This window comes from Narcine bancroftii, chromosome 2 (genome assembly GCF_036971445.1).
Source record: "Narcine bancroftii isolate sNarBan1 chromosome 2, sNarBan1.hap1, whole genome shotgun sequence".
Taxonomy (NCBI): Eukaryota; Metazoa; Chordata; class Chondrichthyes; order Torpediniformes; family Narcinidae; genus Narcine; species Narcine bancroftii.
In genome coordinates, this window is record NC_091470.1 from 194,871,318 (window position 1) to 194,894,955 (window position 23,638).

General features: G+C 48.8%; 1 protein-coding gene across 5 annotated transcripts in view; it reads left to right on the top strand.

Annotated features, from left to right (window-relative positions):
• The window catches only part of LOC138754896 (ephexin-1-like), a 59,479-nt gene that overhangs the window by 26,717 nt on the left and 9,124 nt on the right, over positions 1–23,638 (top strand). For 4 of the 5 annotated variants that reach the window (XM_069919861.1, XM_069919859.1, XM_069919857.1 and 1 more), the window contains 12 exons: positions 1,396–1,917; positions 2,993–3,358; positions 4,388–4,825; positions 5,649–5,709; positions 6,582–6,637; positions 7,841–8,064; positions 12,628–12,788; positions 14,071–14,223; positions 15,484–15,613; positions 16,795–16,869; positions 20,494–20,586; positions 23,474–23,628. In XM_069919861.1, coding sequence (XP_069775962.1) covers positions 1,449–1,917; positions 2,993–3,358; positions 4,388–4,825; positions 5,649–5,709; positions 6,582–6,637; positions 7,841–8,064; positions 12,628–12,788; positions 14,071–14,223; positions 15,484–15,613; positions 16,795–16,869; positions 20,494–20,586; positions 23,474–23,628 — 2,381 coding nt within the window. In that variant the 5' untranslated portion in view covers positions 1,396–1,448. The remainder of the gene's footprint in view (positions 1–1,395; positions 1,918–2,992; positions 3,359–4,387; positions 4,826–5,648; positions 5,710–6,581; positions 6,638–7,840; positions 8,065–12,627; positions 12,789–14,070; positions 14,224–15,483; positions 15,614–16,794; positions 16,870–20,493; positions 20,587–23,473; positions 23,629–23,638) is intronic. The other variant, XM_069919860.1, reaches the window with a different exon arrangement.

A 23,638-nucleotide genomic window follows, 5' to 3' on the forward strand; every position in this document is an offset into this window, starting at 1 on the left:
GTGGGTTTCCTCCAACCATTCAAAACGTACCAGGTTTATAGATTAATTTGTGCTGCATGGGCTCGTGGGCTGGAAGGCCCTGTTAACATGCTGTCAGTTTAAATTTATAAAAAAATTCTCTGGATGAAAAGACCTATTGCCCAATTTAATTTATAACCTATAATTATTTAGATTAAACCAATTTTAATCATAATTTTATTTAAAGCTTCTTTTGTCTCTTCTGTCCCAAGAAGATAGTGATTCAGCTTCAAGTTTATGATCGTCCGAATGCTCAAGTACAACCCGGTGAAACAGTGTTCTCCAGTCCTCGATGCAAAAAATGGAGACACACAACCTGCACAGCACGGTCAGCGTAGCGGTTAGCACAAAGCCTTTACAGTGCCAGTGATTGGGACCAGGGTTCAAACCCCACGCTGTAAGGAGTTTGTATGTTCTCCCCATGTCTGCCTGGGTTTTCCCCGGGGGCTCCGGTTTCCTTCCACCATTCAAAACGTACTAGGGGTTGTAGGTTAATTGTGCGACATGGCCTCGTGGGCCAAAATGGCCTGTTACCGTGCTGTAAGCCTAAATCAGTGGTTCTCAACCTGTTGCTTTACACTCACATCCCACTTTAAGTAATCCCTAGGCCATCAGTGCTTTGTGATTAGTAAGGATTGCTTACTAATCCAACCTTGGAAGGTTGAGAACCACTGCTCGAGACTCAATTGTTACTGAAATATTTTGCTTGAGAAAAAATGCCATTGGCCCATTTCCTTTGGAGCTCTGAAACCATGCACATAACGAGTCAATGAGGGATGATTAAAACAGTGATTCACAACCTTTTTATTTCCGCTCACAGACCACCTTAAGTAATCCCTACGCCATCGGTGCTCTGTGATCAGAAAGGGATTGCTTCAGGTGAGATCTGGGTGGAAAGAAAAAGTTTGAAACCCACTGTTTTAATCATCCCTCATTGACTCGTTATGTGCACGGTTTCAGAACTCCAAGGTAAATGGGCCAATGACAATTTTTCTCAAGCAAAATATTAGATCTGGAGCAGTGATTCTCAACTTTCCCAATCACATCCCACCTTAAGCAATCCCTTACTAATCACAAAGCACTGATGGCCTAGGGATTACTTCAAGTGGGATGAGAATGGAAAGAGAAAGGTTGAGAACCATTGGTTTAGGGCATGACTTAGCCTCAATCCGGCCCTGTCTGCACCCTTTCTATGGCTTCCACATCGTTCTGGTAGTGAGGCGCCCAGAACTGAGCACAGAACTCTAAGTGGGGTCTGACCAGGGCCCTGTATGTTCGTTCTGGCCACGATCGACCTCTTAAAACATTGGACCACTCCTCTGCATTGTATTTTAGATCTTTGACCCCACTTTCTTACCATATTTTTTCATCCTCTAGGTTTCTGCTGGCAGGTTAAAGGCAGTTGTCGACACGAGACATCTGAGATCGGAATGGAACAGACAGCGAAGGGACCCCTCGAGATGGATAGCCGGCCACCCAAGCCAGCTCTGAAGCCGAAGCCACTGCTGGTGGATCTTGGTGCCAAGGTGCCTGGCGATGGCTGGCAGAGTGCGGTTCATGTGCAGGCCGCACGCTCTCCCGTTCCCACCAAGCGCCGGAGCTCTGATGCGATGCCGGCTGTCGCCTCGGGGAATGTGCGGAAGATCCGGGAATGGTTTGACAAGGCTCCAGACTCACCGGAGGCCTCAGCGGTGGTTAAACGGTCTCTGGGTGTCAGGCGGTCAGTGTCAGCGCGGGAGGCACTCAAGGGCGCGGCGCCAGTGCCGAAAGCCCGGCGCAAGCCAATGGTGAAGTCAAAGGCTGTGGTGGAGGTGCTAACGAATCACACCGAGGGTCGAGCACTGGCTCTGCCCCCCGGGGCACTGGTCAGTGTCCCGGCCAGACGGGATCTCTCATCGGGTACGTGAGGCAACGTATATCAGCCATGCCAGAGGCGAGCTTCCCCACTACCCCACTGCACCTGTCGGAGAGAAGTAGTGGGGTCAGGGGGAGGAGGATATGAAGGGTGAGGAGGGGGGATGAGGGGGAGAAGGATGGAGAGGGTCAGGAGGGGAGAGGGTCGGGGAGAGGGGATGGTCAGGGAAGGGTACAGGGTGAGGGATAGGGAGGGGGTGAGGGACAGGAATGTGGGGGGAGGGGGAGGTATTGAGGGAGGAGGAGGGACAGAGGAAGAGGATGGGTTAGGGATGGAGGGGAGGGAGGGACCTGGGATGGGATGAGGGGAGTGCTGGATGAGCTGGGAAGGGCTGTGATGGCTGAGGGAGGGAGAGGAAAGGATTGGGTGATGGAGGAGGGATGGATGAGGAGGGGAGAGATGGGGTGGGAGGAGGGATGGATGAGGAGGGGGAGAGATGGGTGATGGAGGAGGAATGGATGAGGAGGGGAAGATGGGGTGATGGAAGAGAGATGGATGAGGGGATGGGGGGATTGAGAAGGGATGGATGAGGGGAGGGAGAGATGGGTGATGGAGGAGGAATGGATGAGGAGGGGAAGATGGGGTGATGGAAGAGAGATGGATGAGGGGATGGGGGGATTGAGAAGGGATGGATGAGGGGAAGAGATTGGATGATGGAGGAGGGATTGATGAGAAGAGGGGATGGAGGGATGGATGAGGAGGGGGAAAGAATGGGGATGGACAAGGAGAGGTGGAAGGATGTGGAGATGGAGGAGGATGGACAAGGAAGGGGGAAGGATGGTGAGAATGAGCAGGGATGGATGAAGAGGGGGAGAGATGGGGTGATGGAGGAGAGATGGATGAGGAGGGGGAGGAATGGGGTGATGGAGGGGGGATGGATGAGGAGGGGATCTTTTTGAAACTAAAGGAATCACTGTAAGATCTCAGAAGGAACAGGACTGGAGAGGATCTCATGATAAACCCCGGTGAGGAGAAGAGCAGAGCTGGTTGCCATGAAGTTGTGGCCACCAATGGAGTAGCGAGCAATGGGATTTGACCCGTGCCTGCATCCCTTTGCAGATCGCCAGAGCGGGGCAGTTCAAGAGGGCACTGACTCCCCGGGAGGGGAGGAGAGCAGTTGGCATTGCCCCACCAGCTGCCCATGCCTGTGCCACATGAGCAGGCCTGGGATGGCGCTGGTGTGGAGACCAGCTCCAGATGCTGAGAGGGGCACAGACCTCTCAGAAGTCTCCCTGTCGGACACGTCGGAGAGCGATGACAAATCGTTCAGTGAAGTGCAACCCATCAGTGATCTGGAGGAGAAGCGGGAGGCGGCCAATCACAGGCTGGGTCTCTGCTTGCCTGAACTTAGCTCAGAAAATGCAGGTTCGGAGAGTGAAGACTTCGTCCATCACCACACGATCCAACCAGCGGTTGCCTCCCAAGGTAGGACAGAGGGATCTGGGAATACAGATACAGGTTGAACCTCTCTAATCTGGCGCTCCGGAAACCCCCGTGGTCTGGCACGTTTTGAATCTGCCGCCATTAGTACAAACTTCTTAGGGACAGCGCGAGATTCGAACCCCGGTCCCAATCGCTGGCATGTAAAGGTGTTACGCTGACCACTACCTCAACCATGCTGCCCCACAGTATTATTTCCTGTTTTAAGCTTTGTTCCACTTTTGAAATGTTTACGTAGGGGGTTCCCTTCAGGGTGAATTTCTGCTTTCCGGCATTTTCTGTGGACCAGCAATGGTCAGGAATCAACATCACTGGATTAAAGAGGTACAGCCTGTACATAATTCCCTGAAAGTGGCATCACAGGTGGACGGGGTTATAAAGAGAGATTTTGGCACATTGGCCTTCATAAATCAGAGTATTGAGTACAAGAGTTGGGATGTGATGGTAAAGTTGTACAAGATATTGATGAGGCCAAAATTTGAGCATTGTGTGCAGTTTTGGTCACCGAACTTCAAGAAAGATATCAATAAGATAGAAAGAGTGCAGAGAAGATTTATCAGGATGTTGGCTGGATTTCAGGAACTAAGCTACAGGGAAAGGTTAAACAGGTTCGGACTTTATTCCCTGGAGTGTAGAAGAATGAGGCGAGATTTGATTGAGGTACTTAAAATTATGAGGGGGATAGACAGAGTAAATGTTGGTTGGCTTTTTCCACTGAGGGTGGGTGAGATACAAACCAAAGAACATGGGTTAAGGGTGAAATGGGAAAAGTTTAGGGGCACTTCTTCTCACAGAGAGCGGTGGGAGGTGTGGAATGAGATGAAATGGTGATTGTGGGCTCAATTTTAACATTTTAGAAGAATTTGGGCGGGTATGTGGATAGGACTACAGTTTGGAGGGCTATGGACTGGGGGCAGGTCTGTGGGACAAGGTGTAAAACTAGTTTGGGACAGACTAGAAGGGCTGAAGGGCCCTGTTTCTGTGCTGTAATGTTCTATGGTTCTAAACTTCTAGACGGGGAGCGAGCTGTTTCTCAGCTGGACGGGAATCGCCAATCCAGCAGTGCCCCAGAATCCAATGCCCTGCAACATGATCAGGAGCTGCCGGCCAAGCCGATGTTGAAACCACCGCGCCGGAACAAACCTGTCGGCCAGTCTTCCCTTGACAGTGCCCCCGAGGTGGCAGCCAGGGACTCGTCCCAAAACCAGCGGCCTTCCGCTGCTCCATCCTGCATCTGGGAGCGCTACACGGCCAGCGACCTGGACAAATTCTCCAAGAGCGTGGATCAGCTGAACCTCCGCATCCAGAAGCTGGTGTTACCCGACCAGAGGACCCACCCCTCCTCGGGGCCGGAGGCCATGCTAAAGCCCCCCAGCCCCAAAGTGACTCGGTCAGCACCCCCCAGCCCAAAGGAGAAGTATCTGCAATCAGCCTACATTGAGTTGAACTTGGGTAAGTACTGGCTTTCGCTCCTTTCAAGAGCACCCCCCCCACCTTGCGCTTTCCTCCTCCAGTGCAACAGGGGGCGCTACTGCTTGGTTTTTCCCTTTGCTTGTAGGCAGACAATCTCTGTCAAAGTTTCAGCCGATGGGGCTGGTCTGGCACATGCAAAGTAAGAAGGTCCCTCCACACCATTTGCCTGTTAAACATTAGCCATTGGACCTGTCCTGAGGGTGATAAATAGAGTAGTTATGAATAGGGTCTTCCCCTTGAGGGGAGGTGAGATTGGAATGAGAAGTCTTAAGTTAAGGGTTAGGGAGCAGAAGTTTAGAAGTAACATGAGAGGAAGCTTCTTCACTCAGAGAATGGTGGCTGAGTGGAATGACCTTCTGGAAGAGGCGGTTGCCACAGGGTCATTTTTGTCATTTAAGAGAAGGTTGGATGAGTGCATGAATGTAAGGGGGTTGGAGGGTTATGGACAGGGAGCAGATAGGTGGAATTAGTGGAGTTTCACTTAAAGCGGTGCGGACTAGAGGGGCCAAGTTGTCCTGTTTCTGTACTGTAATTGCTATATGATTATATGGGCAGAGCCTAACATTGATACAAAGCTGCCCCTTCCCCCCACCTTGGATACTCGGATCACTGTCTTGCTGACCCCGCCGTACAGATCAACGAAGCCAGTACTCAAGGAGTACTTGGCTGGCTGTCCCAGCACATACCTAACCAGGTCCAGACTGAAACGTCCCTCCCCCACCATTTCCCCCTGCTATGACGATTCCTGAAGGTTGGCCTGCCTTTCGCGCCGGGTTTCTCACCTTATGATTGTATTTGACAGGTGCTGGGGTGAACTCGGGGAGCAACAAAGGTGAACTTCACTTGGCCATCCCCTGGAGCAGGTCAGAACCTTGTTGGTGGTCAGTGTGGGAAAGGTTTGATGGGGCAGGCACGCGAGAGTATCCAAAGGGGTGTCACAAGCTGATAATAGACATTCCTGGGTGTGTAGGGGCCATGTATTGAATCGAACCTTAGAATCAGAATTTATTGTCATGAACATGTCAGAAAATTTGTTACAACTCTAGAAATCTCTGGTAAGTCCACACTTGGAATATTGTGTTCAGTTCTGGTCCCTTCATTACAGGAAGGATGTGGAAGCTATGGAGAGGGGGCAGAGGAGATTCACCAGGATGTTGTCTGGATTGGGAAACAAGTCTTATGAGGCAAGGTTAACAGAGCTGGGACTTTTCTCTTTGGAGCGAAGAAGGATGAGAGGAAACTTTATGAAATTGACCTCTATGGTCTACAAGATTATGAGAGGTGTGGATGGCCAGTGCCTGTTTCCCCAGGGCGAGATCAGCAAACCCCAGAGGACATGTGTGCAAAGTGAAGGGAGGGAAGTTTGGGGGAGACGTCAGGGGTAAGTTGTTTACACAGAGAGTGATGGGGTCCTGGAATGCCTCACCAGGGGGTGGTGGTGGAGGCTGGAACATTAGGGGCATTTAAAAGATTCTAGACAGAGACATGGATGAAAAAAAAATAGAGGGTTACGGAGTAGGGAGGGTTTAGTACTTTTTTTAAAGGAATATATGGGTCTGCACAATATCAAGGACCAAAAGGCCAGTACTGTGCTGTAGTGGTCTATGTTCTATGGATGTAGGTGTCATTGGGTGGCATAGGCCTGTTACCGAGCTGTACGTCTAAATCTAAAATCGTCCTGATAAACCTCATGCACACCTTTCCACATTGTTCTCACGCCTTTTCATTTTTACAGATCTTCAAAGTTGGAGACTCAGAATGTGATAGATTGGGAATCTCGATTTGAAAGTGGTAAGATATTGGGAATAATTACAGTGTAATGGTTTTGCGAGTTTGTACAGTGAGAGCAGCCATTTTCTGTTTGGAAGAACCAATACAGACCCTTGGAAACGGTTCCCTCCAGCTACGCAGGGGACCGGAATCAGGATTTATTGCCGTGAACAAGTCGTTGAAATTCGGTGTTTTGTGGCAGCGTCACTGGGCAAACGTTCGTATTATAACCATCTTACAACATCCCTGTAAAAATAATCGTGCACGAATGGTGAGGCTGTGTCTGGGGTTCATTGTCCATTTGGGAATCTGATGGCGGAGGGGAAGAAGCTGTCCTTGTGCTCGCCTTCAGGTAGCAGAGTGAAGAGGGCATGGCCTTGGTGGTGGTGGGGGATCCTTGAGGATAGAGGCTGTTTTCTTAAGACACCGCCTCGTGTCGATGACCTCGACGGAGTAGAGTCTGGTGCCCGTAATGTCACAGGCTGTGTTAATGACCCTCTGGGGTTTATTCTTGTCCTGAGAGTTGGCGCCTCCATCCCAGGCAGTGATGCAACCAGCCAGAATGCTCCCCGCGGCCCACCCATAGGAAGCTGGCCTTTCGGGGGTTCAAAATGTACTAGGTTCGGGGGAGGGGCTGTAAGTCAATTAGGTGCAATTTGCTATGAGCTGCTATGAGCAAAGCCCAGTCAAGGCCTTCCCTCCGTTGGCTGAATATTTGATGCCATCTTCATCAAAGGTTTGTGTTACTTCAGGGAACATTTATGATTACAATTTTAATGTCATTTAAAATATTATTCATTTATTTCCTCAATTTTTTTGCCATTTGCTTGAGGTTGCCAGTTGCTTGAATTCCAGATAACAGGGGTTACACTGTCGCTTGAAGAAACTACCTGAGAAAACGGTAGAGGTGGAGATGATTGTAATGTTTGAAGGGGAGAGAGATGGGGGGGGTGGAAGGAGGGGAGGTGAGCAAGGTTGGGGAGGTGGGGTGGAGGGAGACAGAAGACAACAGGGGAGGAAGGATGGGCAGAAGGAGGGGAAGGGGGTGGGCGAGGAAGGATGAAACCATGGGGGAGGGGCGAGGGCGAGGGGCATGTTGGGAGGGGCTTGGATGGCATCAAAGGGCAAGGAAGGAAATGAGATTCAGTGGATGACTAAATGCCCAAGGTTGGATGGGCTGAGTGGCCTCACCGCTGCCGTTCTTTCCTCCTTGCTCAATCCCAGAACCTCTGTACCAAACCTACCGTGAAGCGGTCATCCACAAGGAGATCAAACGGCAAACACTGATAAGGGACTCGAGCAAGACCAGTGCAGATTACATGTATGAGATCATCTCCCTGGTCCCCGATGGCGAGAGGGCCGGGAGCTCCCTGTGGCAGAATCTACCTGCTGTGCAGCATAGCGGAATCCTTGACAGCCTCACCCAGGATGAGCGGAAACAGCAGGAGGTAAGCACGACTGCTTCCTGTTTACGTGTTGTCGTCGAGGTCACTGCTTCTCCTAACTACACCCTCCTCCCACCCACCCCTGTGCTGCACTCAGGACAGAGGTGGTGTTCCAGAGACCCAGGTTCGATTTTGACCTCTGGCCCTGGGTGGGTGGGTGTCACTGGGCGTGCATGGGTGGGTGCGGGGGTTGGTGTCTGTATCTGTGTGGGTACATGTCTGTGTGTTTGGGAGTGGGTGTCGGTGTGAATGGGTGTAGGTGTGTGTGGGTGTGGGAATGGGTGTAGGTGTGTATGTGGGTGTCTGTGTGTGAATGGGTGTAGGTATGTGTGGGTGTCTGTGTGGGAATGGGTGTAGGTGTGTATGTGGGTGTCTGTGTGTGAATGGGTGTAGGTATGTGTGGGTATCTGAATGGGTGTAGGTATGTGTAGGTGTGTGGGTGTCTGTGAATGGGTGTAGGTGTGTGTGGGTGTGTGTGAATGGATGTAGGTGTGTGGATGGGTGGGTGTGTGTGAATGGGTGTGGGTGTGTGTTGGTGACTGTGTGTGGGTGGGTGTCTGTGTGGGTGCATGTATGACTGGGTGTGGGTGTCATTGGATGAAGGTTATCGTAGGTTACAAGAGGATATAGACAGGATGCCAAGTTGGGCATCTGTGTGTGTGTGTGTGTGTGTGTGTGTGTGTGTGTGTGTGTGTGTGTGTATGCGCGCGCATGTGCTGAATGTCTACCTTTAAATTTTGCATTTAAAAATAAAAATAAATAAAATTACCGTATATGCCATTGTATAAAGTGAGATTTAAAACTTAAAAATGTCACCCTGAAACCAGGGTTAGTTTTACACAGCAAGTAGAAAATCTGAACCTTGACACAAAGTCTCAGCGCTCCCCTGCTCCGATTGCCATCGGCTCTGTTTTGGCTTGAAACGGCCTGTTAAAGGAGCTGACCGTGATTTTAAAATATGCTAATAAAATTTAACCCTCACTGGGTAAATTGCTTTTAAAATATTATGACTGCTTCACTCCACTGGTCAGCGGCAAGCGCCAGACTTGGGGTCGTCACATACAGCTCCACATCTACATTGTACGTGGAAATTCTGCGGGTCGATTTATACAAGAGTCGTCTGTTTTACTAGTTTTTGGGATCTTGCTGTGTTTACAAAACATCACGACTGCGACTGGCCTTCAAAGAAGCCATCCAGCGGCTGTCAAGCACTCTGGGGAGGGTGACTGGAACCAGTGACGGTGATTTTAGCCACACAGGGATCATGGCGTCAATGCAAACCTTTTGGCTGTCAGTCTCTGCACGTTTGGAAATGGCAGCCTGGCTTTCATCAAAGGTTCCTTGAGCTGCGAAGGCAGAAGGAAACCTTGTCAGCAAGCCAAGATTTGAAGTTCACCTGGGAAGGGTGGTTTCTTAAAGAGGTCATAAGTTATTGTAGCCCCACTTAAATTAAAATGACTTGGCACAAATTCAGGAAAAAAATAAAACAAATCCCTTATTTTTTTAAAAATTGACCTATTAATATAATGACAAAGGTGTTTCTGTCTTTCCTTGTTTCTTGTGTCCAATACAATGCACAACCTTAGTCAAAACCCAGAGATGTTTGGATCGCAGTGTCTGTAGGAGGTCAAGATATTTCACTTACGTTTCGGGCCTGAGCCCTTTCTCGGTGTGAGAGTGGGGGGAGAAAAGGCAGGAAGGGGGGAAGAATGGGGAGGGATCCAGACCAACAGACAAAAGGTTAATTTGATATGATACAAGGAAAGGTGAGAATTGAAAGGAAAAGGGGAGGGAGAGAGAGGAAAGGGGACAAAGATGTGGGAGGGGGGAGGTTAATGAAAATTGGAGAAAATGATATTAATGCCACCCTCTAACTGGTTCCATTAACACCCCATTCATCTTCTCCCCTGTCTCCTGTCCTCTAGTTCTGTCTCTCACTCTCTCCCGCCCTCCATTTTCCCGTTGTCACCTTTCCCAGAGCCAAAATAAATTCTCACCTCTCCTCTCATCATATCCCATTATACCTTTTGTCTGTTGGACTAAAACCTTAGCATCCAGGGCACGCACGCACACACACACACACACACACACACACACACACACACACACACACACACACACACACACACACACTCATGCAATCTCACACTCACATACAATCTTTCTCACACACACACAATCTTTCACACACACACACCCACACACTTGCACACACACACTCTTGCACACACTCACACATGCACTCTCATACACACACACACAATCTTTCACACACACTCTCTCGCACACACACACACAATCTTTCACTCACACACACACACACTGGCACACACACACTTGTACACACACTTGCACACACATACACTCTCACACACACTTACACTCTCATACAATCCATGAGGCATAAATTAAATACATCCTTTGACTCTAACTTCTCTCCCTGCCTTGGTTGGATTTGAACGTCTCCCTGAACCAATAGCCCAGGTTTTTGGCTGCTTGCGCACTTCTATTATATGTGGATTGTGGAGAAACACGTGGCCTCCGTGCCTGTTGGGAATGTGTGGATTGCGGGTGGTCACATGTCCTCCCTGTCTGGAACTTTTTCGGAAATCACATCACCTGTCAATCAAGGTTGGACTCTGGCCACCCATTAGCGCACACCTTGCCAATGGCTAATTTAAATCCCCCAGGGTCATTATTGGCCAGGCCCCCAGATCAGAATTGTACAAAACTTCGACACACAGCACATTCTTTCTCTCTGCACCTTGATCCAAGCCCCAGACATTGCTGGAATTATCACGGGTAAGGTGTACTGTGACAGAATATATAGAAATATTTTTGGGAGATAAATTGGGAAAAGTTAGAGTAGGTTGCATGCATACACTTTAAAAACAGATTTTATTTGAAATACTGGAGAATTCATATCCACAGTAACTTTTTAGAAATTGTGAAGAATGCCTATGGAGACTTCACAAATAGGTGTTAATTGAACTGAAGTTGTGGAAGAATGAACTATTGTCTTTAAAGCAACAGCAAGAGACATACTGTCTCCTGATACCTTTTTGTATGGCTTTTGAAGAGTGCTCACGGAAAGATCACTGAGGGGTTCTTGTTTACCTTAAAACAACAGATGAACCAGAAGACTGACCTATTGTTTGCTGGAGAAGGTCATGTTGTTTTGCAAGCTCAGGAGGTCAGTCAAGCAAGCTGGCAGTCTTTGACTGTGAGTCAGAGAGAGAGAAGGCTCAAGGAAGTTGTCTCAGTCAGTGTGGGTGAGACAGAGAAGCTTGCTGAAACTGAAGTAGGAAACTCATTGGAACTGAAACAGAAGCTCCAGAGTGGTGGATGGCTGGAAGTGCTAGCTGTCCAGTGGTTCTCTTGGAATATGTGAAACAGAAAGGAACTCTGTGGTAACCTGAAAGAAAGAGGTTATATGGAGAACCCTGAGGGGGCAAGTTTCGTCAGCAAGACACTGAGGTGACTGAGGGAAGAACACCAGTTGTGGAAATCCTGGAACAACACATCTCTCTCTGAAAACCAACAAGAACCTTCCTGAGCAGTAACCATTGACCTTTCGAGCACCAAAGCCTGGTGAACTTTATAAATGTTAAATTTTGTGCACAGTATAAGAATTGCGTGCAACCAGTGAACTTGGAAGAATGAGAAGTGAGATTGGACTGTGAACCAAATAACTTTCCTAAATTTACACACACATTACATACACTTGTGCTTAGAATTAGAAAGGGGTTAAGTTGGGTTAAGTAAGTTAAAAATAGTAAGTTAAAGTGTGATTCTGTTTTCATGTTTAAAGATAATTAAAAGCAAATTTTGTTTAGGTAACTACTTGTCATGGTGAATATCTATTGCTGCTGGGTTTTGGGGTCCTCTGGCATCATCACATTTTACTACACTGAAGTTGAGCCGTAGAGCTGCGGTAGATCAGTGCTTGCAGAGAGCCGCGACCCCATTTGTACAGGGAACTGGGAGTGTGTGCAAAAATTCCTGTCTGTGGAGTGCGTGCACGTGTGATTATGTAGAGTATAGGCTGCCACTGGTATCGGAGTCCAAACTGGGTCTGATGTGAATGTCTAGAGTGTTATTTAACAGAAGAGTCCCTTTTAACAATCTCCCTTGTTAATAAAGTTCTGTGTGATGTAACACTCGTGTCCAGACACGTCTCCCTGTGAATACACCGAACCTGATACTCTCCCCAACACAATTTCTTTTTAAATTCTCTCCGTTTTGCACAGTGTTTGCTTACATTTGTCCTCTGTTTATAGTTCTTTATTTGTTTCCACGAGTGCAGTTTAATTTTGCACAACCAGTAAGTGGTGATCCTGCCTGGAAAAAGGAATCTGTCGGTGATGGGCCCCGAAATCTAAATCTAAAGGGAGATCATGCGGACTTCCCCTCGGGCAGCATCTGAGGTCTGAATCGAACCCGGGGTCACTGAGGGTGTGGGCAATTGCTCCACCACTGTGCCCTCCAGGTGAAGGCAGCCCCTGTTGCTGTGAAGTGACTGCTCAGGGGGTGATATTGAACACATTTTGTTTCTGTTGCTTGCAGAGTATGTTTGAAGTGCTCACATCCGAGGTGTCCTACCTGCGCAGCCTGAACATCCTCATCGATCATTTCATGAACTCCAGAGACCTCAATGACGCCATCATCCTACTGGACAAGAAAGCCCTGTTCTCCTGCATTGTCAGAGTGAAAGAAGTGAGCGAGAGGTATGAAGCAGGGGAGAGGTGGCGGTGCAGGGGATGTTTGGCCCATGCGTCTTCGTCGTGATCGTACACGCACCTTCATTGGGAGCAGTGCCGGCCGCCGCTGATGGTGCAAGCCACATGACGTGCGTGTTCAGGAGGAGGAGAGTGAGAAGGCCAGGATCACCTGGTGGCAGTGAGGGGTTTAGCTGGGTAGTGTTTGGGAAGCTGAAGGATGCAGCGTTGTATCGTGTGATTAATGAAGAAAAGTCGACTCCACGGTGAGCTGATGGAAACGAGTGAGGGTATTCGTTGTAAGATGTGGTGAATCTTCATTGGTGCAGGAACACGAGAAGGGAACTGACCCTAATCCTTCCGCAAACTGACAAAGGAAAAACACGAAGCTGGAGAAACTCAGCAGGTCATAAAGATGCCAACGTTTTCAGGCTTGAGCCCGTTAGCAGGCCACTCAAAGCCTACATGGAGCAGTCGGACTGGGCGGATGGATCCAGCGGTGGAGGGGGGGGAGCACTGAGACTTGGCTGTTTCTCAGCTGTTCCAAATGGCAACCAGTATCTGCCATTAGTGTATGTGAGGCAGGTTTAACAACGCATGGTTAAAGCTTCCATTACTGTGACATAACATGACATTTAGAATGCTGCAAGGCAGACAGAAAGTCTCCACTTTGTTCAGTGCCCCTCACAGCCCCTGGTCTTCCCGGGCTGTCTCCCCTCCAAGTACTAGCCAGGCCTGTGCCTGCGCCTGCTTAGCTTCTGAGATCAGACAATTCCAGAGATGTTCAGGCTACTAGGGGCTGTGTTATTCTTTTAATATAACACTTGTAGCGGTAGCTACTAACTCTGAAACACACCACAGGATGCTGAGGGGTTTCAGTTTAATTGATTTGAACTTCGTGCGCGTCCTTTAAGGGCAGCGTGAGCTCCGCCCCGTACAGGAGGTGACATCATTACGTTCGCCTGAGGTGCGCGCTGTGGCCTGAGTCACGAGGCATTGAAATACCCCCAACGATGCCATCTTACGCAACTGCCCCGCCGGCGCAGCGGTACAAGCAGGGGCCAGTTTGCACGAGAGATGTGCACCACCACACATTACTATTAATCCAACTTCCCAAACTTAATATTCTGTGGGAGTTTTACGTTACAGATTTTGTACTTGGTGTACAGGACCACCCTGGTTTTAGGGTGAGGTTTTTAATGTTCAAACACCGTCTTGTATGCCGACGTGTACAGTCAGTGTATAAGACGTCTTGTACAGTACTAACAAAGTGTCTCCTTTGTTTTAAAAGTTTTCTGAAGGATCTGGAGGAACGTGTGGACGAGAATATAAAGATCACCGATGTTTGTGACATCATTTATTCCCACGCGCAGCACAATTTCCAGGTGTACGTGGATTATGTACGGAACCAGATCTATCAAGAGCAGAAATACAGGCAGCTCATGTAAGCGTTTGGCTGATCTAGCACTGAGGAAGGGGTGGGTGTCATTGGTTGGAAAAGCAGGATATTTTCAAATAATAAGAAATTAAAGGAAGGAAGAGATCAGGGGTGTGAATGGTCTGCTTCCCCTCCACCAGCTCATTGTTGGCTCAAGATCAAGTCAAGTTCATTGTTAATCCGATTGTACGTCCAACCCGATAAAACAGTGATCTCCGGTCCTCGGCACAGAACATGCAGACACCCACACAGACACACAATACACATGCAGGATGGTATTTCACCTAAACAAATAAATATTGATCTGTGGATATGGGAGTATCGGAGGGTGAGTGTGAACAGTCCCTTTGGTCGTTCAGTGTTCTCACTGCCCATGGGAAGAAGCTGTGCCTCAGCCTGGTGGTGCTGGCTCAGATCCTCCTGGATCTCTTTCCTGACAGGAGCAGCTGAAAGATGGAAGGGGTCCTCGATGATTTTGCACACCCTCTTCAGATGACGATTCCGGTTGATCACGTCGGTGGGGGAGGGGGGAGGGGGATGCCAGTGATCCTCTCTGGCACTCTTGACCTCCGATCCATTTCTCTCCAGCAACCGTACTCCACACTGTGATGCAGCCGGCCAGGATGCTCTCAACAGAGCTTCTGTAGAAGGTTGACATAATGGTGGCCTAATTCAGTCTTTTCAGGAGCAAGGAGATGTTGAGTGTCCACGATAGGTCACTAGTTAAGTGAACTCCAAGGAACTTGAGGCTCTACGCTCTCTCTACTACAGAGTTGTTAATGTGTACTGGAGAGCAGTCGTTCCTGGTTCTCGTGAAGTCCATGATCATCTCCTTCTTCCACGTTGAGACTCGAGTTGTTACTCTTCCCCCATAACCACGAGACTTCCCTCCTCTGTAGTGCAACCTGTCGTTGTTGCTGATGTGTTGTGTCATCTGATAACTTGATGTTGCATCTGGATCTGGCGATGCAGTTGTGGGTCAGTAGTGTGAACAGGAGCGGGCCAAGCCCACAGCCCAGCGGGATGGGTACTCGGTGTTCTGCTGCTGACCTGGACAGACTGCGGTCTTTCCATTAGGAAGTCCAGGATCCAGTTACAGAGAGGAGATGTTGAGTCCCAGCGTGGACGGCTTCTCCCCCAGCCTCTGGGGAAAGATCCGGCATTAGCAGTGTTTCTCACTCCAGCAACCCTGCTCCCCACTGCCATCAGCGGATGTGCATGCAGCCTTCTTGAAGGGTCTACTCATCTCTCACTCTGCCCGTGCAGGGAGACCAACGCACAATTTGCAGCTGCCATTGTCCGTCTCCAGGAACACCCTCAGTGCCAGCGGCTTCCACTGATGTCCTTCCTGCTCCTCCCGTTCCAAAGGATAACCCGGGTTAAGATGCTGATCGAGGTAGGTACATCTCGACTGCCAGGTAAAGTTGGTGTCATCTGGTGGGTCGGAGCAGGGCGGCCAGGCAAGGGTTTGATCCTGGTGGTCGAAATGTTCCTTTTCCCCAGCTCCCCCCATCCACATTGAATATAACCATTAGACATGGGCTGAACAACACGTGCAGTCAACCCGAGAGCTTGGCTTGGCGTCATGGTGTGATTAAACGCGCTAAACTCAACAAAAGTCGATGTTTCTCCCATTTCCTACTTGAGGTCGCAAATCTGAAATTATCCGCTCAAAGTTGTCAATCGCAAACCCCAATTTGTGTTCAGGAAGCAAACCTTTTGTTTTGAACTGATTTTAAGCAAGAACTTGTAGAAACAAAACAGGTGCGATTCAATAGATAGTATGGACAGTTTCACAAACGAAATAAGATATTCTGTATTCTAACATACAGAAATTAAATAGTATATATCTTTTAATTGGGGAAAAAAAACTAATAATCTAAAAAAAGAGGAAAATGTTAGGGGAGAAAAGCTCGAACCGCTTTGCCAAAGATTTGATTGGTATTAAAAGAAAAACAAAGGTTTTAAAGAAAAAAAATTAATGTAAGGAACTTTGAAAAGATATGAGTCAGACAATTTAATGACATTTGGAGTAAGATAGTGACACCCCCCTCCCCCTTTAACTTCTGGAATCTTGTATCTGAATTATTAACTGAATATCGAACTTTTCCATGTTTAAACAGGATGTGATGTCCCGCAGCCGCTGATCTTGAGTGGACGGGGCAGCGTCCTTCCGTTTAAGTAAAATTGCACGCCTCACCAGAAGAAATGGCGTGACTCTGAACCAGAGACAAAGAAGAATCGTTCCCTCCCATTGTACCGAAGGGTTCAGTGTTAAATCTGTATTGTTACTGCGCTATGTCTAAATAAACTTAAGCTGGCATTTTAAATTTAGACCGAGCACAGTAACAGGTCCTTTCCAGCCCACAAACCGATTTACCCTACAACACTACATTTTGAAGGGTGGGAGGAAACCGGAGCCCCCGGGGGGAATCCCGCGCAGATGCGGGGAGAGTGTAACAACTCCTTACGGACAGCGCTGGATTTGAACCTAGGTCGTGCGGACCATGCCGTCCTATTGAAAACGCAGACCTTTCTGCGAATCCCTACAAATCTAGAATGTTTTTGTTTTTGTAGAACATTCTCCAAAGATCGGAGGTTGGATCAGCCAATGAAGAATCAGCATTAAAAGCATTAGGTGTTGTTTCCAAGGTAGGGATCAGCTGTTAATGAGCTCATTGTTAAACAGAGCTTTAAATTAGAGCCAGATAATTCGGTCAGGTTCACTTGTCATTACCTGTGGAATCATTCAGTCCAAATACATAACAGAAGTGAACCCAGATTACTGAAGGGCTAGGATGCTAACTTGTTTGTTAACCAGAAACGATTCTCCAAACTGCTAACCAGTGCTAGTTCTCCAATCTTCAACCAGGGCTAAGATCAAGATTCAATTTATTCTCATGTAATAAAGACAGTGTAATATTACCCGGAGTTTGTTTTCTTCTGCTGTAAGGCAGACAGATTCGCCATTGGCAGAAATTTCCCATTGCCCCTTGCGGTCAGAGGGAGAGAAGCAAAAGAGTGTCTGTGGATTCGCCTCCAGCACTCCTGCAGCCGCACAGCGTCTGGTCCAAACCATCGGCTGCCCGAGCTCCGGATCCGAACCTCCGATGCGATCAGGAACCCTCTCCCATCCCGGTTCCGATACCTGGTACCTCCCTTCGGCCAGTCTCCGCAGCCCGGCGCGAGTCCATTGGCTGCAGTTGCCGGCAGGCCACAGCCTGCATGGGGTCCCTTGCCCCGAGTCACCAGCAGCCCGCCCAGCTATGCATTTCTTCGTCCTCAGAGCCCCTCACTAGCCCTGTCCCGTGGTGTCATCTCCTCTGCTTCTCCTTCACAATTGGTGGGTGGTCTCCCTGTTTCCTGGTGCCCTGCGTCTGTCCTCTGCTTCCCCAGAGACTGCAACTGCTCGAGGCCGCTGCTGAACACAAGTGCCGCCATCTTTGTCCCAGACCCTGCAGTCGCAGGACTTTAAATAAAACTGTCGGCTCCTTTAATGGGCCGTTTTAAGCCCATACAGAGCTTTCTTTTTCCTGTGGGCCAGGCAGAATGACTGTAGTCAACATACACAGTAAACAAATATAATGTAAATAAACTGACTGTGCTAATCAGAGAGGAAAAAAATTCAATAAAGTGCAAAGTTAAATAGTCCCTGATTGAGTTTGTCATTGAGGTGTCTGACAGTGGAGGGGGAGCAGCTGTTCCTGAACCAAGACCTCTTTCCTGATGGCAGCGGCCAGAACAGAGCATGTGCTGGGTGGGGTGGATCCCTGATGATCACTGCTGCTCTCCAATGGCAGCGTTCCCCGCAGATGTTCTCGAAGGTGGGGAGGGTTTTGCCTGTGATGTCAATGGAGTCTTATCCATGTTACACGAGGTCACAAGATAAAGGAACAGAAGTAGGTCATTCGGCCCATCTGCTCCACAAATCCCCCTGAGCTAAACTGTTCTCACATCTAGTTCTGGTCTTTTCCCCTTGATACCCTGACTAATTAGATACCTATCAATCTCCCCCTTAAACTCCCCCAATGATCGGGCCTCCACAGCTGAACGTGGCAACAAATTCCACAAACCCATGACCCTCTGGCTAAAGACATTTCTCCTCATCTCTGTTTTAAATGGGTCCCCTCTAATTCTAAGAATGTGGCCTCTTGTCCTGGATTCACCCACCAAGGGAAACATCTTCTTTACATCAACTCTGTCCAATCCTTTCCAGTCCTGTCCACTCTTATCCTTCTATACTCCAATGAACACAGACCAAGAGCTGCTAAATGTTCTTGCATTCCTGGAATCATCCTGGCAAATCTTTTCTCCAACATTGTTAGATCCCTTCTAAAGACGAGTGCACCCAGTTCTCCAAATAAGGTCTCACCAGTGCCCTGTCAAGCCCCACCAACGCCCCTTTACTCTTATATACTGTTCCCTTTGAAATGAATCCCAACATAGCATTTGCTTTCTTTACCACCGATTCAACCTGGTGGGTAACCTTTAGGTTATCCTGCAAGACTCCCAAGTCCCCTTTGCACTTCCGAATTTTGAATTTTCTCCCCATCCAAATAATGATCTGCCTGTTTATTTCCTCATCCACAATGTCCAACTGTCCATTTCTCAACGTTGCATCTCATCTTTGCCCACTCTCCCAAACTGTCCAGGTCTCTCCACGACCTTTCAGCTTCCTCAACACGTCCTGCTCCACCACCCATCTTGGTGTCATTCTGCAAACTTGGCCGCAAAACCATTCACTCCATGATCTAAATCATCGATATATATGGTTTAAAAAAGGCAGCCCCAACACCAACTCCCCCCCCCCCCCCCCACCGCAGAACAGCACCAGTCACGGGCAACAGGACCCCTTTATCCCCACCCTTTGCTTCCAACCTGTCAGCCAATGCTCCACCCCATCTAATGTATTTCCTGGAATTCCAAGGGCTCTCATCTCATTAAAACAGTGTGTTATGTGGCACGTTATCCAAGGCCTTTTTGAAAATACAAATACACAGCCTCTCCCTTGTCCATCCTCAAAAAATTCCAATAGGTTGGTCAGGCAGGTCCTTCCCTTCATGAAACCAACACTTGCCAGCACTTAACCCATTTGGCCTCTGTTTGGGTGCTCCAAGTGCTGATCTAGAACCTTCCTAAATGCTGTCGGCGGCTCTCCTTCCATTACTCCCTGGCACCGCATTCCAGGGGACTCGGGCACCAGACTTAATTCCATCGAGGACGTCTACAAGAGGCGGTGTCTTAAAAATGTAGCCTCTATCCTCAAGGACACCCACCCCCCCCTCCCCCCATGGAGGTCCAGGAGCCTGAAGACGAGTCTCCAGTGGCACAAGGACAGCTCCTTCCCCTCCGCCCTCAGATTCCTGAACAGACAACGACACACAGACACTGGCTCACTTTTTGTGCATTATTTTTTTTATATATAGAAATGTTGTAAGATGGTTATATTATGAATGTTTGCCCTGTAATGCTGCCAGAAAACTGAATTTTGTGACTTGTACATGACAATGAATCCCAATTCTGATCAAAGTTTTATGAAGTTTCAACTTGACCTCCCTAATCTTGTATTCAGTGCCCTGACTTTTGAATTCCAAACGCCTTCCCTACTACACAATCTCCCCGTGGTAGCACCTTCAAGGGCTGGTGCACCTATTGTCTCTCTATTCATCACTGTGCCCTAGAACCCTACAGTTTATGTTGTCCGACCCAGACTACTTCACCAGTGTCCTTTATACAGCAAAGATAAAGACGCATCACCGATGTTTCAGGCTTGAGCCCTTCATCGAGGTACGAGCAAGATGTGGGCAGGCGCCCGAACAAAATGGGGGAGGAGCGTGGATCCACAGGCAGGAGGTAATGAGTGGATAAGGGAGGGAGGGCACAGCAGCAAGCAGGGGGGAGGGCTCTATGAATAGAGAGGGAAGGGGGTGGAGAAGACAAGAGGGATGGAATCACCTCAGACATCTGGATCAAACTCTTATCCGGTTTAGGCACAGGGTCAAACTATCCTGTCACTCACTCCCAGAACTCTGACTGCACAGATTAAACAGAGTAAAGCTCCCCCTACATTGTCCCGTACTTCTTCTAGGGCAGGGACATCAGGGGGTAGGGCAGACAGGAAGACCCGTAACTCCCAGAATGGGGTTTGTGCAACCCCCCCCTCCCCCAACCCCTAGGGTGGTTGGCGTGTGCAATGCACCAGAATCCTGGTTACGTCAGCCTTCCTGTGTTTCTGGCCAATGGAGTGGACTTATCATTTTGCTTTTAACATTCCAGATCATCGAAGACTGCAACAGGGAAGTGGGGATAATGAAGCAAATGGAAGAAATGATTCACATCGCGAAGAAGCTGGAGTTTGACAAGCTAAAGGTGAGGCACCAAACTCCAGAACCCTCTGTGCCCACCTCGGGGTATTTCAAGTTCAAGTTTATTGTCATCAGATAGTACAGTTACAACCCGATGAAACCGTGTTCTCCAGTCCTCAGTGTAAAACATGCAGACACACAACCAGACGTAACACACATACAGACAAACAATACACATGCAGGACAAGTAGTCACACATACAAATAAAGTAATAGATATTGTTTCATTAATATGAGAGTCTTGGGGTGGTCAATGTGAGCAGTTCCTTTGGACATTCAACATTCTCACTGCCCATGGGAAGAAGCTGTTCCTCAGCCTGGTGGTGTTGGCTCTGATCCTTCTGGATCTCTTCCCCGATGGAAGCAGCTGAAAGATGCTTGTGTGTGGGGTGGAAGGGGGTCCTCAATGATTTTGCGCACCCTCTTCAGACAGTGGTCCCGATAGATCACGTTGATGGAGGGAGACTCCAGTGATCCTCTCTGCCACTCTTATGGTCCTGTGGAGTGTCCTGGAATCCATTTCTCTGCAGTAGCCGTACCCACAATGTGATGCAGTCGGCCAGGATGCCCTCGGTAGAAGGTTGGCAGGATGGTGGCCAGTAGCCTTGCCCTCCTGTCTTCTCAGGAAGCACAGCCGCTGGTGTGCCTTCCTGACAAGTGAGGAGATGTTGAGTGTCCGTGATAGGTCACTACTTCAGAGAGCCCCAAGGAACGTGGTGTCTCCACTCTCTCCACCACAGAGTTGTTGATGTGTAGTAGAGGGTGGTCATTCCTACTCCCCCATGATCATCTCCCTTGTCTTTGAGACTCATGTTGTTAATCTCGCATCATGGGATGCGACTCATCATTGTTGTTGTTGAGGCCAACGACTGTTGTGCCATCTGCAATCTCCCTGACGGCAAACTCCAACACCAGGATTTCTCTGATTTCCTCCTGTCTCCCAAAGATGGGCTGATTGGCCACTGTCATTTGCTCCCAGTGGGTGAGGGGTAGAAAGAGGGAGAATAAACAGGAGGCACAGTTAGCGTAGAGGGAGGCATGGTTAGTGAAGGGGGCGGTACAGTTTGCACGACGCTGTTACAGTGCCAGTGACTGGGGTTCGAATCCCGCACTGTCTGTTATGAGTTTGTACGTTCTCCCTGTGACTGCGTGGGTTTCCTCCGGTTTCCTCCCACTCTTCAAAACATACGGTTGTAGGTTAATTGGGCAGCACGAGCTCGTGGGCTGGAAAGGGCCTGTTACCGTGCTGTAAGTTGAAATTTTTTTTTTAATTAAATGGTACATGTATTGGTGGTTGATGACTCGATGGGTCCCATCTCCGTGCTGTATGAACTAAGCTGTGCCTGCCTCATAAATACCTTCCAATTCCCTCCTCCTGTACATACCCTTTTATCAGTGAGACTCTTTTCCTCTGACCTTCGCCCTCTCGTTCCTCAAATTCTAAATTCCCTCTACAACTTTCCTCTGTAAATCACAGAAATCCTGGAGGAACCCGGCCAGCTTCGCACTGCCCATCAGAGATAAAGCTTTCTGACCGACATTTCGGGCCTGAGCCCTTCCTCAAGGTTACTTGCCTTACCCTGAGAAAGGGCTCAGGACAGAAACGTTGGTATTAAATCTTTACCTCCCATGGACGTGCGAGACTGGCCAAGTTCCTCCAGGATTTCTGTGTTTTTACTACAATCACAGCATCTGCAGACTTTCTTCAGCCAGAGGGTGGTAAATCTGTGGAATTTGTTGCCACAAGCAGTTTTTTAAATTTAAATTTAATTTGTTTTATTTTTAAATTTAGACCCATAAATTTCAGCCCATAAGCCTGTCTGTCCAATTACACCCAATTAAACTACAGATAGTCGTCAACTTGCGTTCCTGCACTCCCATCGAAGTCGAAAAATATCATAAGCCGAAAAAAGAGCAGTGGGATCAGTGAGGGGACTGATAGGATATAGGGGTATGTGGAGAGAGCGGGGCAGTGGGATCAGTGAGGGGACTGATAGGATATAGGGGTATGTGGAGAGAGCGGGGCAGTGGGATCACTGATAGGATATAGGGGTATGTGGGGACTGATAGGATATAGGGGTATGTGGAGAGAGCAGGGCAGTGGGATCAGTGTGCGGACTGATAGGATATAGGGGTATGTGGAGAGAGCGGGGCAGTGGGATCAGTGTGGGGACTGATAGGATATAGGGGTATGTGGAGAGAGTGGGGCAGTGGGATCAGTGAGGGGACTGATAGGATATAGGGGTATGTGGAGAGAGCGGGACAGTGGGATCAGTGTGGGGACTGATAGGATATAGGGGTATGTGGAGAGAGCGGGGCAGTGGGATCAGTGTTGGGACTGATAGGATATAGGGGTATGTGGAGAGAGCGGGGCAGTGGGATCAGTGAGGGGACTGATAGGATATAGGGGTATGTGGAGAGAGCGGGGCAGTGGGATCAGTGAGGGGACTGATAGGATATAGGGGTATGTGGAGAGAGCGGGGCAGTGGGATCAGTGTGGGGACCAACACAGGGTTGTAGGGAGAGAAGGGGGCAGTTGAAGATTTTGAACGGTGGGAGGAAACCGGAGGCCCCGGGGAAAAACCATACAATCTCCTTACAGATAGCACGCCACCGGATCCGAGCCCCAGTCCCGATCGTTGGAGCTGTAAAGGCGTTGCACTAGCCACTATGCCAACAGGGTCACACCTTATTCTTGTCACAAGCTCTGCGGGTACCTCGCAACTGCTTTTGCTCCTTAAATCCCTCCTCTTTGATGAAATTTCTGTCTTCGTCGTTTCTCGATGAGGCTCGAGGTTGCATAAATGCAAACGTTCCATCATTAAACAACCTTCCTTCCGACAGTAAGTCCGTGGTGGGCTAAGTTGTTGAACCCCTTTTCTCTTTCTTCAGGCTATCCCCATTATCTCCCAGCTCCGTCACCTTGAGAAACAAGGGGAACTCTCGGAGATCATTCTGCGGGGGAATCTCTTCGGGCTGAAGGCCAAAGTCAACCTCTTGTACTTCTTTCTCTTCAATGACTTGCTACTCATCACAACCAAAAAGAGGTAAGTGCTG